Source organism: Pieris brassicae, chromosome 4 (genome assembly GCF_905147105.1).
Source record: "Pieris brassicae chromosome 4, ilPieBrab1.1, whole genome shotgun sequence".
NCBI lineage: Eukaryota > Metazoa > Arthropoda > Insecta > Lepidoptera > Pieridae > Pieris > Pieris brassicae.
The window spans coordinates 1,718,748-1,736,870 of record NC_059668.1 but is presented as its reverse complement, the minus strand read 5'-3'; the positions used below and the strand labels follow the sequence as shown (position 1 = coordinate 1,736,870).

General features: G+C 33.5%; 1 protein-coding gene across 1 annotated transcript in view; it reads right to left on the bottom strand.

Moving 5' to 3' along the window:
- Positions 1 to 1,528: 1,528 nt before the first annotated feature.
- LOC123708876 (calexcitin-1) overlaps positions 1,529 to 18,123 on the bottom strand; it is a 42,180-nt gene continuing 25,585 nt past the window's right edge. The window contains exons 3-7 of the mRNA XM_045659820.1: positions 13,060 to 13,124; positions 12,633 to 12,685; positions 11,957 to 12,076; positions 8,673 to 8,885; positions 1,529 to 2,407 (exon numbers count right to left, since the gene is read on the bottom strand). Of these exons, the coding sequence (XP_045515776.1) occupies positions 2,297 to 2,407; positions 8,673 to 8,885; positions 11,957 to 12,076; positions 12,633 to 12,685; positions 13,060 to 13,117 (555 nt within the window). The 5' untranslated portion in view covers positions 13,118 to 13,124 and the 3' untranslated portion in view covers positions 1,529 to 2,296. The remainder of the gene's footprint in view (positions 2,408 to 8,672; positions 8,886 to 11,956; positions 12,077 to 12,632; positions 12,686 to 13,059; positions 13,125 to 18,123) is intronic.

The window sequence follows — 18,123 nt, the reverse complement described above, 5'->3', positions numbered from 1 at the left end:
TTACCATAACATTTTCATTTTAAGTTAATTAGATTAAAATATATGATTTTGGAACCTTTGGCTGTGGCCTTTGTAATTAGTGTGTACGAGCTTTTTTCTTCTTATTATTTTGATTTTTAATTTCATACAACCTTAAACTCGTAGAAATTTATATGCAATTTTAATAGGCAGTAGACACCACAATCATCAACATATCTTTTAATTGATTAATATAAATTTTATCGATAAATTTATTAAATTATTTAACTTATGTATAAAGTGTAGTAGTACAATTTGAACTACTGTTCGGTGTGACAGCAGCTTACTCGTATATTTAATAACTCGTGGTAACTTTTTTCAAATGGAAGACAAATTAGGGTAATTCTGCAGGCATGAGGGGAGACTCAACACATCGTATTGCCTTCTTTTGCTTCATTTATTCCATTCATAGACTGCCGGAACTTATTTTTAACATTATTTTTTGCCATTTAAAAAGGAATGGTCAACCTTTGATAGCGTTTCATTTAGTTTAATCCTGGAATTATTAAAGTAAAATCATTTTATATAAGCAGGGTGATTATATATCATAAATCTGTTTTGTATGATGGAATTATTATATACCAGCTGTGTTATAAAGGCTGCAACGTCTCATCTCTGAAGTCGTAGGTTCCATCTCCGGCTGTGCACTAGTGGATTTCCATGGCCGCATTTAACACTCGCTCGTACGGTGACATCGTGAGGCCGGCATGCCTTAGACTGATAATGTCTTCCTATTAGAGAAACAAATGAGCACGACGCACATACAGAAATCTCCCAAACGTAGAAGGTTATTGCGGCACTGGTTTTTTAATATCATAATTATTGGAAAATCCTAAATAAAATCCATGAAATGTAGTTTTAAATAAATTTGCTATGTCTAGTTTTTAAGTAGTTTTGTAATTATTCATATCTATAGATGTCTTACAACCATAATCAGTACATTTATGATTAGATTTTTAACAGGTTCACTGTCTACAGACCATATGAGATCTGAAGACGGAAATACACGTTCACAGTTTATCCAGTTAGTTAGTCCAGGAGTTGTGTTCGTACGGGGATAATTTCGTATATGCCGCGGACTTGACAGCAGAAATCACTGAGAACATTAAAAAAAACTGGGACTATTCGTCAAAATTGGCCAGTATTTTTCATATAAACACAACTGGACGAAATAACCCCCGCCACCCCCCCGTATTTCCGCTTTAATGTTTCGATAGTGAACCTGTTAACATTAGATCTGAGTCTATACCATCACTACTGTCAGAAAGATTTCATGATTACTTTGATATATATCATATTTTATTGTTTCATTAAGGTTAATTTGGCTGGTTCCCGTTTCGGAGACCAAAACATATTTTGGGTTGCAATGAGAGTGAATATAAAATGTTATGTCTCTTCTTGTTCTCACCAACAGAGATGCGTGAGAACCACAAATAGGCATTTATTATATATGAATAAAACAAACATTGAAGGACATTAAGTTTTTAATTTCAATAATTAATAATATTATATACAAACATTAAATAGTTCTATGTAGCGGACTAAATGGTAAAACTTTAAAATACAAACAATTGGATAATACATAAAGGACATATAACAGTAAATGCCATGGCAGTCATTTTAAATCTACTTAAAAAGAAATATTAATAACGACAATTATTCGTTGTTAAGATCTAAAATTGGAAATTCTAATTTGAGCTTTAAGAATAATGAGCCTAGAGACTTGATTCAAGGGCGATAAAACTAGCCATTAACTTTCAATAAAAAATTGTAACCGGTCATTAGGCGACAACTAACACGAACAATTATTAGTGTCTTAGTAATCAATCATAGCTGACAACTTTTCATTAAAATAATATCCTATAATTATCCTACAGTTATGATTTGTTCTTTGGGGTTAACTGTTTTCAAATCCTTTAAAAATTGGTTGGCTAGAGCTGTTTGTTAACGATACAACTTTCTAACGATTTCTCTTTGTCAGTGATTTGATTTGTAAGGAAATGTCGACAATAATTTAAAAGAAACTTAGATAAACTACACAGTTTTACAGTTCTGGTAAGCCTCACGATTTCACGATTTATCTTTTAAAGTCGAATGGTAACTTGTAAATTTCTTCAAAACTTTTTTAAGTTATGGCCAGTTTATAACACCCAAGGGTAATACTAATACATTCTGAAACACACACGCAAAATTAAAATGAGATTACACGGGTGATGCTAGTTTAAACTACACCCGAGACTCCAAGTCAAATATTCAAATTGCCTAAGCCTCTGGCCCTTTAGAAGCTGGTCCTGCCAAAAATGAAGTTCCCTGGGGCATTGGGGTCCTCAGTGGAAAAGTACTCCTTCCAAAGTTCCTGGAACTCCTCCCAGGAGACGCTCTCCTTGCCCTGTTGTAAAATACAATTGCCGATATTAATTGACATTTCTGGGTTTTGGGTGAAATTCTAGTGAAATTCTAGTGAAATTCAATTACATGTAGTGTAAAGTGTACTCTTTGCGACCACCTACAATAGTAGTCGTTTCGTCTGCTGCACTTTAATCATAAATCTGATAAATATTAGATTTATCTTACTTCAGCATAATAACTGCAATCCTATATTGTTGACTGGTGCATTTTATTGTATACAATAAATCATTATGGATAAGTTATACCAAGACCAACTTAGAGTTTGTCAGAAATTAACAAACTATTACAAAAAAAATGCGCAGATAGAAAAAGAAAGCCCGACTACTTTCAAAGTCGACTGTTTCATTTGGAAGTATGGAACAAATTTCAATCCAACCATGACCGTATGCTAATAGATTCTAGCCAGGATCATAAGTACTTTCAGGAAATGGAATATGAAAAAAGCCAGGGATCATACCACTCAATAAAGGAAACATTGAGTCAGGCCTACCAGGACATTGTACTAAGAATGGAAAAGCCCAACGCAAGCACTACCGTTAGCGAGTTCGAGGAACAAGGAACTTCTTGTCTTCTAGACGAGACAAGATTCGGCTCAGCCACAACAAGAATTTAGTATCCATGCCATAAAGATCAAGGGGTATTCCCAAAAGATTAAGGAACTGCTCTGCAAGCAGGAGGCATTTTTCTCCTCGTCCTCCGATCACCGTTCTATTGAATTTAAAAAAGACTTCATCACCGAAAAATGGGAACTCATGGAAGAATTAGAGGAAATGAAGTCGCGTTGTTACGCGATTTATAAAAATCACATATCGAAATAGATGCTGATCTTGGAGGCTCCACCTCGGAGTATCAGAATAAATATTACGAGCAGGAAGCTATATATAGGCGCCATAAGAGAGAGATATAAATCTCAAATTACATTCTAAAAGCCTACAGAAGAATTTTCTAGAAATTCATATGGAATCACCGGTACTTAGGGATTCACATAACCATGCCTTGGAAACGGCTAATACTCAAACCCGACAAGATTTAATTGCAAAACAACAGCGACCTTCATCAAAATGTCGCATCAGCAAAAAATCGCTGTCGACGCATTTCAATAAACGAGGAAATGTAAATAAAATACATAATTGTCAATTATACAGCTTATCTAACGATGACCTGTTTGATTGTCAATCATTTTTAGCAAAAGATTTTAATGACAGGGTTGATACAATTTTAAGATTGCAGCTTTGCACAAATTGTTTACTTAAGCATGAAGTGGAAGTTTGCTTCTCGCATAAAAGATGCATGATTTGTTCCCAAAAATATAACACAATCTTGAACTATACACTATTTAATTCAAATTAAAATTATTATACTAAGCAAGAAGAGCAATCATTTCAATATAAATAGGAAAAGAAAAATTCTTCGGCAAGGGTGGAAAAAATAGCAGGAAATGGTGATAAGCACAGTTTACGTGCAGATATTTATCAAGGCGGAGACTTATCCAAATAATTAGTAGGAAGAGTAGTACAATCGTTATCTTCAGATTGCATGGAGCATCACAGCTTCATTTCCGGAGTAGAAGAAAACCCTACACCATAGTTGGCGTGACATGTGTTACACCGAAATTGCTGTTTTATCACTTAAGTTTGGTTCAATTAATTTATAACCTAATACCCGTAATAAATACCCGTTGCTGATGTTAGATTGCAAGAGCTAAAAAAAGGTTTTGCAATGATATAGAATTCTTAGGTCTAAGGGCATTTCCCTAGATTATCCTTCTACTTAGATGACGTTAAGACTTGCGGACATAACAAGAATAAAACTATGGACTTCTAGCGATCTCAGAGTTTTAAGAGCAGAAGGCTCTGCTCTGCTTATGTATAATGCAATCGCAAACATAACATAACCATTGAAGAAATAAAATATTCTAAAGTGATTTTAATTACGTTCAATAATTATCACTCATAAAACACAGTCTTAATACAATTATAAACATAAAAAAAATATAATTTAACAGATTGCATGGAGCATCACAGCTTCATTTCCGGAGTAGAAGAAAACCCTACACCATAGTACAGGTCAAGTTACAATGTCCAGTTGTTCAGTTCATAGCATAGCAGAGAAGATAAATCGCATCGCGTTAATGTGGGTATCAAGAGAATGAAATGCTTACAAGTCAAGCAATAAATAGAAGATAAACAAAACTTGTCTTCGTCTATGTCTACTACGTCTACTATTATACAAAGCACTAGCCGAATCCATTATAACATATGGACTTTCAAGCTATGGGAGAACATGCAAAACTTATCTAAATCAAATATTTGCAATACAAATACGTATTTTAAAAACAATTGCTCCCATAAAATTAAAATCACAATATTAAGAGGACTACAGAAAGCTATTTGCATTTTTCAAAATTATACCTATACACGAGAAAGTGCAACTAGGATTATTAAATGAAAACTACTTTACAGAAAATCACCTCAAAACAATTAAAACTCACTATCACTACTCAACACGTAGAAAATTAAAAAACGAATTTCTATTACCCAAATACAATAATTTATATGGGAAAAAAAACATTAGATTACATCATTCCAAATTTAATAAACTCGATACCGGCTACACTTCTTACTAATATAACAAGAAACAATATTAAACTTAAATTAAAAAAAATACTACATAAGTCAAACAATTATAAATTATGCATAACAAAAATTATGCTATATACGTCATTAAAACATATTCGAATATAGGAACTGATCCTGTATGTGAATGAGAATTCTCGACAAGAACAGGTTTCTTTCATCGGCTATCTATGGCGCGTCAGTGTTTAGATTTGTTTATGACGTTTTACGTGCAATTTTGAATCGTTTGGATGGTTTGATTGTTATAAAATTACAGTTTATATGTCACTGGCCTTAGTATATATATATATATGTTAATGATTTAAATATGTTCGACGTCCTGGTGGAAAGAAAAACTGTGTACAGTTTGTGTTTCCACCACATCAACTTCCTTTATATTAACAACACTTATACAATAAATAAATTATAAATAAATAAATGTCTTCTATGATTAATAAAAACCTAAATCACAGCTTAGTATTGTCTAAACCTTTGTTAGAAGCACCGATTAAATTGCATACGGGACCGTATATGCAATGCAACTTAACACAAGTGTCCGACAAAGTTGTAAGAAACAATAGAATCATAACTAGAAACAGTAACAGGAGACGTTCGCATGGATCAATAAAGGCAAGAAAATTAAGCAACAAACATTCGTAAAAAAGCAGAAAGTTCGAAAAAAGGAGTTAACTATAGAAAGGAATTTACAGGAAGGTCATAAAGAGTGATATCTTTAGTAAAAGGGGAAGATTGCGAAACGTTATCGCTCCGCACTATCGCAGCTTCACCGATTCAGGATTTCGTAAAACTAACATACAGCAAACTTATTCAGTAATGCAATCCTATGATCCCAAATTGAGTAACCAAAGGAAAAGAAAGAAAAGCACCATCTATAAAAGTATACTTAAAATTCCTTTAGCATACAAATCAAAGACTATGTGTCGTATATTCAGTTCCATTTATGTATAACATACATCGTCGACGCTTTAGATTCAATATTGAGTGAAAGTTATTATTACAGATATACCTATATTTCCTTTAATAACATGAAAATAATATAATATCATACCATAAACAATACATGGAATTCCAGTTCAGCAAAATATCATATGTTAGTTGGTGGATTGACCTACTGTGAAAGACATCGCATACAATGAATAATATTATGTAGATATCAAATTACCGAGGTACGGTTGCATTTTATAACAATTATAGTTAACCTAGGTCATGGTTTCATTCAACAAAACAGAAAGGTACTTTTTATGTTCATGATAGTTCTCAGAATGTGCTCAAGACAGGTAGTGGATAGGACATTACGATCATATAAAGATCAGGTGACGTCATGGAGCAGTATGTGTAGCATCAGCCGAATCAGCAGCCCCTTTCGCAGTGGCTTCAGGGAGACCCACCCGGGACCGGACTCCGATATTTCTTAGTGTTAGTGATAGTGCCGTGGAATAGTGTAAGAAGTGATAACATAAGTTTAGAGACTGTTAAGCATTTCCTTAAGTTAAGCATATAATGCATTCATCTTGTAAAGCATTACATATTCATCTTGCACTTTTTGCCTGGGGGAGTATGTTCGAGCCAAGGCTGTATATCTTGCTCACCCAGGCTATCTTAGAATTATAAGCGTGATGATCCCTATGTACGTGCCAAGGTTCGTACATTTTGCTCTTTTACAATCGTGACAACTTCCTATGTTTGTACGTGCCATGGCTGTATATTTCGATCGCTTATAAGCGTGACGATTTCCCAAATCGTCGGAGTTACGTCCCGAGAGTATAGCCCGACGCAGGCACTCTCTTTTACATACAGTTATTCGTTTCATAGCGATTAACTAAATCATGGGAGTTACACCCCGAGAGCATAGCCAGACGTAGGCACTCTCTTTGACTGTTAAAATTGTATTCATTCGGTACATAGCAATTAGTACGTCATTATTTCGCTCATATTCTATTGTAACACGCGAGTGGTTAATATAGAATAAACCGATAAACCTCTATTATTTAAAGCATCCCGTTGACCCAGAGTCGTACAGAAATGTTAAACAAAGTGTATTTTAATTTTAAAAACTATAAAAAATGTACGGTTCCTGGATCAACGGGATGCTTTAAATAATAGAGGTTTATGGGTTTATTCTATATTAACCACTCGCGTGTTACAATAGAATATGAGCGAAATAATGTCGTGCTAATTGCTATGTACCGAATGAATACAATTTTAACAGTCAAAGAGAGTGCCTACGTCTGGCTATGCTCTCGGGGTGTAACTCCCATGATTTAGTTAATCGCTATGAAACGAATAACCGTATGTAAAAGAGAGTGCCTGCGTCGGGCTATACTCTCGGGACGTAACTCCGACGATTTGGGAAATCGTCACGCTTATAAGCGATCGAAATATACAGCCATGGCACGTACAAACATAGGAAGTTGTCACGATTGTAAAAGAGCAAAATGTACGAACCTTGGCACGTACATAGGGATCATCACGCTTATAATTCTAAGATAGCCTGAGTGAGCAAGATGTACAGCCTTGTCTCGTACAACAATATTATTGTAATTTTAACGGAAACACAAATACTAACAAAAACTTTAACATTTAAGCGCGATAATAATTTAAATTCAAAATCATTCATTCATTTAGGTAACACAATATACATTTATGAACGTCAATAAAAACATACATATTAAATGCTTCTAATTTTACATTTACAGTCAGTTCTCAAATCAAGGCCGTAGAACAGACGAGAAGAACTAGTAATAACTTGGTTTCGATCTATCTTTGTTTTAACGTATATATATATATATACCTATAGTTTATATATCATATCGTTTTACTGTTTTAATTAACTAATTTAATAGCGAATCATAGTATGTCATTCGATACGACTGCTATAAAGCAATCGACATATCAATTTAATACACATATTTGAAAAGAGTGGCGGAGAGTTTATTGCTAATTCTTCTTCTCCGTTCTACGCCCTTGAGTTAAGAACTGGCAGTAAATGTAAAATTAGAAGCGTTTAATACGAATAAATGATTTTGTATTTGGTATTAGTAATTTTTAACCCTAAAAAATACCTTTTATCCTTTAAACCGTAGAACGATTACATAAACCATCGAGCGAGTTACCGATACAGGCGCAGTTAAAGTAATATCTTACTCGGCCATTTTAAACAAAATCACGTTCTCATCTGATTAAATTACTGATATTCCATTAAATTATCATCAGCATCACGGCTTAATCGGTGTACATGTTGTAAAACCAAGAAAGTTATTAGCGTACAATAGCAGTCAGTAGGTGCATAGTTGCAAAAAATGTATCACGTACATGATTTTTAAGAAATTATCAATCAAACGAATATGCATAAATAATAACTTCGAAAAGTATTTTTATGCATGTAAGGTGTTTTCTATATGTAGTAATACTCTCCCCTGTGTCCAGGGGTTTCTATCTCTTGTAACTGGTATACCCAGATATGTTTGTTTTATTGATGCTATTGACACTTTTATCCTCTCCCATTCTCTCTAGGTGTCTCTAGGCGGTCCAGCGAAATCCTTGATATGGCCTTCAGCCTCCAACGTCCTTCTTAATAAAGGTTTTTTTTTTAAATAAACGTAATATTACCTTAGACATCTTCACGAACGCAGCCTTGCATTCCTGAGGATTAATGCCGTATGACGAGCAGACAGTGGTGAACTCATCACAGTCGATGGTCCCATCAGCGCTGGCATCTTCAAGTTGGAACATGAAGTGACAGTATTGCTGCTGCCATTTCAAAGCAGCAGAAGGATTCTGAGCGTAGTCGTTCCACATGGAAACCCATTCGTCTACAGAGACCTAATTAGAAACAGAAAACATACACGCAAAATTAAAGGAACAAATTAGGTTGTAATCAAGGTTATTAAATGTCTCCATTAAAATGTCTGCTATTGTCACGATATATTAGGTATAATTATTACGTCAAATTAATCAAACTTTCCGTCTGCTACCCATTTTTTATGTGTCGTATCTGCTGCAATATGCAACACCATATTTTTCGTGCCTATAGGTTTGGCAGATGAAAACTAATAAGTATACTATCAACAAGTAGTTTGTCATCGATAAATCATTTTTTTATTAATGAGATGATTGCCAATTGGATTGGATTTCGTATTTATTCAGTAATAATTCTTTCTCTTATGATAGTTACATATTCGAAGCAATAATATACGCCTAATAGCAATATTATTTTTAAGGAAATTGCAAAAAGGTTAATCGACATCACAGGAGACCGAAGAGCTGGCAGCTACCTCGGACAAAGAATTAGTCTAGCTATTGCTGCCAGTATCTTCAGAACCTTGCCTAAAGGGTTCCTTTTAATAATAAATTTTAGTTATTATGTTTAAGGTTAGTTAAAGTTTTTTATTTGTAGGACTTTATATATATTAATTATATTAGGTTATATTATTTATAAAATGGAAAATCTGTTATTTAGATCTCACTTTAAAATAAGTCAGTTCGTAAGACCGACTCAAGCGCCAAACCAGAGCAATTGAACGCAGTGATGCCAACTGTTATAGGCACCAACTTTTAACACCTCCATTTCAGTTATAGTCATGCTTGAAGTTTTTATTTGGTTTAGTTTGTTGGTTGGGTTGGGTTTAGTAGAAATTGTATATAATTATTGCGACGCACCACCTATGTGGAACCAGCTGCCCACCCAATTTCCTAACCTATTCGACCTACGGTCCTTCAAGAAAAGAGCGTACCAATTCTTGAGAGGCCGGCAATGCTCTTGTGAGCCTTCCGGCAATGTGTGTATCCATGAGCGGTATCACTTAAGATCAGGTGAGCCTCCTATTACATAAAAAAAGAATCGTACGTTTATTATGTATTTTATTATACCCCTAAAAAACATTTTGATTACCTCTAATTCGGGAAGAAAGCCCCAAGATGACATCGCTGACATAACTCAATTGAATGCAGTACTCATAAATTGACTTGGCTCTTTGATAATTTACAACCTGTACGGTCGATCATATTACGTGATGTTGCCATTCTATTATAACACATCGTGTTCTGTTGTCACATAATCCCTGACATGTATAATTGTTATTCTCTCTCTACGAGAAACATTTTATATGAACAAACGTTAAGCCACTTTGATCCGAGTATATAAAAATAAAAGACAGTAGAATCTTTGTTTCACGAGAACAATAAAGCAACATCGTAAAGTAAAAAGCGCTTAACGCGAGTTTACTTAGGTCTTCGGCTTGATAAAAACCTATTTCCTCAACAGCAAAGGATTTACAGTGCTGATATTGTTTGAGATTTATTCTACCCTTTCATCTAAAAAGCCGGAGATTGTTATGGCGTGACGAAACGTCTTTATAGATGGCTTTTTAAGAACAGAGATGTTTTATGAAGAATCTTTACTGAATTAAACAATTATTGTATTTTCATCTGTGACATTCGTTTTTGACCTAACAATATCTTTCTACGACAATTGCGACATGTTGTACTCACATACTTATATCTGTTAAGTCCAGAATTAAAGGAAGAAAAAAAAATTATATTATTAAATGACTATATAGTTATTAACTATACAATTATAATTAACAATTATTATGTTTTGTACGAAATTCTTGGCATCAACATATTCTTATACATATAAAGCGGTAGCTGGCTACCGTGCTCTGTTCCAGTCTGTGTCCTATATACACAAATGGACTATAAAAGTAAATACGTTTGTCACCAACGAGTCTCATGGCACGTTTTGGGAGATTATGCAAAGAGCTTTTTGTTAGAACCTTTTGAAGATCGTCACAATTTCGGATTTAATGTCAGTAATATCATTTTTGGGGTTACAATAAATTGCGTATAAAGAAACTGTATTGCCACCAATTATAACAAGTAAAGGACAAAGACTGAGGACAATGTATTGATATTGTACAATAAAATGCTCAAAAAATGGTATCCTTAGATTTTATTACATATGTGTAATTATTAGCCCTGATTTACAAAAGATAACGCAAAGAAAACATCATAGAAGATACTACAAAGTTAGCAATAATACTTTTTAGGAAGACAATACTACACACATTAATATTATTTAATTAATTTTGCTGAAACCAAAAACTCTAACCCTTCCTTAGCAGTGCTAAAAATAACTATTTTGTATAGTTTAAGACTCTATAAGTGTTAAAACTATCTCTGTATATTTATAATCATTATATTAATCGCGTTCTTTTCGACTTACTGTTGTTCGTATCAAAAAATGCTTACATAATTATGACATATTTTTTCATCATTATAAAATTAAACTTAAATAATACGAATGACTGTTAAAAATGCGCGCTGAAAAGGGCTTCAATTAAAAACGAAAGTCATTAATGACCGCTGGCCTTTCGACAGCTTTTACGAACAGAATTTTCCAAAGCTTTTTAATTTTCGAAATGTGTCAATCTTACATGAGGTGGTTGCCCGAAAATACACTGGGATTTTTATATATTTTTTTATAACTAGCAATAAGAAATCAAAATAGTGTAAGCGTTTGAATTAATGCAGAAAAATATCGTGAATTTAAATCCGGTATCATTAAAACCAAGATTAGAAGGTGATCCTTGTTTAAGAGGTTACAGAGTCCTCCTTCATTTATTACAGTTTTATAAATAAGGTAGTCCTGCCCATATCCGAATTTGTAATTAAGATTTTGCCTCATTCAAGACTTGATAAATGCAATTAGTATAAGAGCATAACTAACACATGTCTCGTGTTATTACACAGCTTTTAGAGAAAATAGCTCTTATATCATATTAAATATATATATTATATAGTACCTATTAAATAATCTTAATATTGAAGGACTGAGTACTTAACCAAGACCTTTATGACAGGGACAATATTAACAAGAGTAATTTTTAACTTACTTGACCATCGCGGTTTGAATCGGCCCGTTTTCGAAGTCCGTCCCAAATTTTGATCATGACTTCATGAGTCTCGGAGTGTTTAGCATCACTAGGCTTCCAGCCGCGGAGACTGCACACTTTCTGTTAATAGAAATTTACATGTATAGATACACTATTTCTATACATAAAATGTGGGTCACATTTTCAGCCCTATTTTTTATTGATTTGTTAAAAAGAAAAGAAAACACTTATTGAACTAGAAATAACGTTGAACCACCAATCCAGCGGAACGTGCTATCATTTTCTATTCCATCCCTACGCCACTATAACCCTATAAGTTCTTGTGTTTTTTCTTATAGACAACTCGTGTGAACAGTCGACTTTTTCAAGCACTTTCCTCACTTTGTTTTCCTTCACCGTACGCACATAGGCAGGAAGGCAATTTGTATACAGCTGGGGTTTGTAATTTTTTTGTAAAAAAAACCACAAGGCCAAAACTGCTTGTTTCATATTTTTGTGTCCCTCCTTACATCCAATTCATTTATTGACAATGCTCTGTGTGGGATTGAAAACAACAATTAATTGATAGAAACAACTATTTATTTGAAAACATGCTTTGTGTTTTGCCGACGGCTTCTACTTTATTGTAAAATACAGTTGTATACTGTATAATAATAGTAAAAATAAATCGACTCACTTCTATCGCCAGCTCGAAATCTTTCCTCTCAATAGTTCCGCTTTGATTGACATCTATAAAGGAAAAAGTTTTTATCAAAACTGTAATACAGCGAATATGAAAGCTAAATATGTTTTTTAACTTCGATACAAAATAGGTATGCTACCGAATGACTTAAGAAATAACTGGTGCATCCTCTAGGGATGACGTAGGGGTTGGCGGTATGAATAGGGCAAATTCTTGTTATATTTTGTACGCAAAAAGGTAATACGTAAAAACTTTTTGTATACTGCTACAAATATGAATAAAGATCCATATTTTCAATTCAAATAAGGTATATAATACTCGATAATAATGCATAAAGTATATAATACTTGTTATTTACTTACAAATTTGAATAAAATCTTTCTGAATAAATATTTTAATAGTAGGTTCAGGAAATACTTACCAAAGAAAACGTTGAAGACGTAGAGAAGCTTCTTCCGTCTGAATTCAGAGACAGACATCTTTAATCTGAAACAAAAATCAGTATCGAATAAACACGAATTTATTATCATAACTTCCTATATAGTAGTACTCGTAATAAACAGGAGCCGAAAATCTTTTCCTATTAAGTCTTAATCAACTTAAGATCACCACAAGATAAATGTACATTGCCAGGAGAGAACCGAGTAGTCTCGACAAGATAGGGAGGAGTTTTGGCAGGACATATTGAGGTCGATGGCCTACCCGAAGGTTTGACCAAATTAACACAATTATGGGTCCCAACATTCCTAATGCACAGAGACAAACTGTATAAAAAACCTGTAATAATGGTTTATTTATTAAATTTTTAGTCTCTTTTTATGTTTAACCTATAATTTAATGCTAGAGATTACTTACGTTAAAACGGTGGAATTAGACAGTTTTTTTTTGAATTTTCCAAATATTTTAGGAAGCGGGAAGGCTTAGGAGACTTTCTTTAGCAATAGAAACGATATATATTTTCTTTAAAATATAAAGTAAGTACTATTTAATTTTTAATGTTAGTGTATCTATTAATACTATTTACTATCTAATTCTAGGTAATTATCGTATGTTTTCTGTTTCGTAAATTTTAATTTAACAATGTAATCTGTTTTGGCTTTGTATACTGTCTAAGTGTTTTTCTTTTATAATATATGTAGGCTGTAGGATTACTTATAAATAAATAAAATTACATAAATTACATATGAATTCGATATTTCTATAGATAGATATATATTACTTAAGCAAAAGTTAAATATCGATCCAAAACGTAATTACTGGATACCAGGTGCTCATAAACGCAAGGAGCGTAAATTGCTTCGACTATTAGTCAGTAGTTTGTAAATTTACCAACTGTAAATTATAGCATTCGTCAGCAGTCAACATTGTTGTAATTTTGTCAGAAATTTTGGATTCTGTCCGTAATTATTTATTTAAAAGTTTTCCAACTAAAGCATAATTGATTTCAATTTGTCAGGAACTATATATATCCAAAGCTCGTTTATCAGCGAGCTCAATCTGGATGGGATGATAGGATGATGGGATAAAGAAAACCGATACCATAAATCGATATTCGTAGTTCTGATTCATAAATATTTTAAACGTAAGCGATAAATCAATTAATTTTCTACAATTCTCCAATGTCAGCGTCTTTAATTGCTCTAACCTTGTTTCGTGTGTTGGCAACTCTATTTTGAAGATGCCACATACTATTTCAATATTACTCAAGGAATACAAAGCTTCAGAGGTTTGCCATATTTGCTATGCTATTAGTGTTCTTGTCATCCGTCGGTTTGCAATCAGCAGAGGATATTCCAATGAAAATTCAGTGCACGAGCTTGACAGGTGCGGTTGCTGTGGTTTTCCTTTGGAAACGGAATCCCATGTATAATATAGAAACAGAGGTACGCCTAATGTTTATGTGTTTTGAATTGTATCTAAACATTTGTTTTTTGAGCGGGTTGAATGTAATTCTAACTTTACATAAAGGTCTCCATAAAATACAGAGCTGAAATTATTTAATTTAAATAAAGAGAAAATGAAAAAGATTTTTTTACAAGCTTATCGCAATAAATACGTTTAACACATATCACTGGCTTGATGCAACACAATGTTTTATCTAACCACGGATTCTTATACTATATTTGTTTATATCGTACTCCTACTAGATAACATATATTATATTTAATGAAAAGCAATTATACTAAACATATAGCCAAGATGGAATACATAATATAAATAAAAAATATCAAATACTACACAAGGAAAATAACTATTAAGAAAACAAAAACTATTCAATACAATTAAACGTTAAAGTTATAACTAATGTGGCTGTATTGTGAGATAGTTTAAAAGTGAGGGAGTGTATATGGGGTATGCTCATGATGCAGGTGACCATTCGCTATGGATATTGTTAATTCTCCTTATAAGCATATTCCGCGATAGCTGGTAGTCAAGACTTAAATATTCACAATAATGTAGTCACAAAAATACGTACACAATTACAGTGTTAAGACAGTGGAAGGCATTAGACCGTGCGGAAGATCACCTACGCGTTGAACTGACTACTGTAAGAGGTTCCTGCTGTACTCAATGAGTACAGCAGGATGACCTCTAACTGAACCGCATCACATATGTCCTTTCTAATACATCTACTACATAGCGATCACGATCGCTGTCAAGAGTGTACCGGATAAGAAGAAAAATAAGTATTAAGACAATTCGACAATGTTAATAGACTATAGATTTTACATAGGTAAAACATCGTGAATAAAAATCGATGACGTAAGTCCAGGTACAGATAACTGATGTATTAAGCTATCAAGTCTCATTTTCGTAGTAGTAGTAGAAAATTAAACACTCCAATAATAACTTGATTCACTATGATTTTTTTCACTTCACTTTACAGTAACTATATAACTTCATAGTTAATCAAACCTGTGCGCATGTGTCACAACTTCTTTTATAATCTAATCTATACTCCGACTCGATTATCCCACTTTCGGCAGATGTTCACATGTCACAACTATGTGCCATAAGACAAGATTCCAAGAATATGTTTCATAAAAATGTTTAGAATTTAATTACATAATTATTAAAAGATAACATACATGTCAAGACATGGTAATAGATTATTATTAGAATTGCCTACAAGACAATTAAGTCCTCAATAAGAACTGACATAGTTAATATTCTGTGAAATATGTACGGGGTAAAAACTGTACGCGTAAAATACTTCTTTGTGAGAATGTTTCCTTTGACAAAGCGATATGGAATGCGCCCGAACTCTTAACACTTTCAGTTCTTTAGAAAGTTCGCTTGACACAGTTCACTCTGTTGAACTAACTGGAACCGTCTATCGTTTGTCCATTTTTCTCTTGTCTGTTTGAACTAATGGTCTGTATGTATAATCCATACAGAACGTTGCGAGAATTATAGGGAGGATTCTGGGGGTTATGTTACGATAAATGAATAAATAAACAGTTATTATATAATGTAGATATTTGGTTAAAAAGTTTCTATAGTATATTTGAAAATATGTATAGTTGTTGTAAACTCATATCACGAGGGTATTAAAATGTTTTTTCTTATATGGAATTTTTTAATTGCTAGAAGATACTTAAAATGAAATTATTTATTAATTACTTTTGAATTATCCCTTCTCCAATAGGTTCTGGATTTGGTCCAGGTATGTGCGACAAGGCTTACCCAATCCACTTTCCCCATCCACAGTTGTACTTTTTTACCGCTTCTTATCCAGAAGATTCCATGGCCAAACTACCTGATCATTAATTTTTTTTCATCACCTCTTAATTATTTTTAGTAACCTAATCGCCAACAATTAATTACAGAGTAAATTTAGATAGTTTTGCTATCCTTTTGTGTAGCCAAGAAATCTCGAACGAGGCTCTACTGGCCGTTCATAGGGGAATGCTTATCCCGACATTAACATACGGGAGTAAATGTTGGGTGTGGCAAAGAGCCTAGAGCGTTAAGAAGAATGTGTTGCGTAACATTGAGCAGTATTGGTTAAAAGTGGACGTAGTGATAAGGATACAAAGGCGAATGATCAGGTGGTTTGGCCATGGAATCTTCTGGATGAAAGGGGTATAAAAGTAGGATATACAGAACAACTGTGGATGGGGAAAGTGGGTTGGGTAGGCCTTGTCGTACATACCTGAACCAAATCCAGAACGTATTGGAGAAAGGATGATTCAAAAGCACTCAACTGACGAGTATGCATGGTTAATGTCATGAAAGTGGACGAAGTGAGAGAGGTGTCAGAACTAACAAGTGGAGATTCGTGGCTTCTGCCTACCCCATCGGGAAAAAGTTGTGAAATATATATAAATAAAAAAAATCATCCTATGACATTTATTTCGGTGCTATTGGTGCAAAGTTGTGTATAATTTTGTTTGTCAAACGATTAATTATCAACTGGTTTTGTGATTCTCAGTAATCCAAGTAGTTATTGTTTCAAGTTTAACTTGAAACCATCTTAACCTTTTGGCCCTTTGGGGTTGGAACATCGGTTTTTGCTCTTAATTACTTTTTTTTACATCAGGAGGCAAACGATGTTAATTGTTACCATCGCCCATGGTAACTCTCAATGCCAGAGGGCTCGCGAATGCGTTGCCAGCCTTTTAAGAATTGATACCCTCTTCTAGAAGGACCCTAAGTTGAATTGTTTCGGAAATACTTTAATAGTAGTAGTAATAGCTGAATATATTCGATATTTAAATTATCATGTATATTTCAAATCTTAATAATTAATTCTGAGAGGCACAAGCGTGCTAAAAGCCTTCCTATCTATGAATAACCATCCTCCAAAATGACAAATATAAATGCACGATGCTATAAATTCATTGCCTATAATAAATCTATCAAAATCTTGTAACAGTTAATAGTTAACAAACAATTGTCAGACAAGTATTATAACAATTTTGAAATGGGAAAAATACCCACAAATATTTGTTTATCACCTTGGATGTACGCCCAAAAAATATTTCACTAAATCAGAAAATATTCATGATACTTCTAAAGCCAGCTTTATTTAAATCCAGGTGCTAATGGACTGAAACTGACCCGTCCGTCACCTGCTGATGTACGGCTATTTTGCCATTTATGTAACAGACCCTCAGGAATAACTCCGTAATTATTGAACAAGGATATTGTTCATAGTATTGTCTTTTGTTAACATAGCTCACCGTGTCCACGGACGCTGTAAAGCACGCGAAACGTCGGAAAATTTTGAAATTATGTAAAATAATTATAAGTTTATAATAATACTAATAGCTTTAATTCGGTTAAAAAAGTATTTTCTTTCAAGGATATTGTTGTCTGATATAAAATTCACTTGTTTCCCTTCCGAATGGTTTTTTGTAAGTAAAGGGATCAATGACCTACCTATAAGATGGCAAAAGTGCATACTTTGATCAATATAGTATATTGTATTAAATAAAATATCTCCTCCTCCCATAGAAAATGCCAATCTCCTAAGGACCTA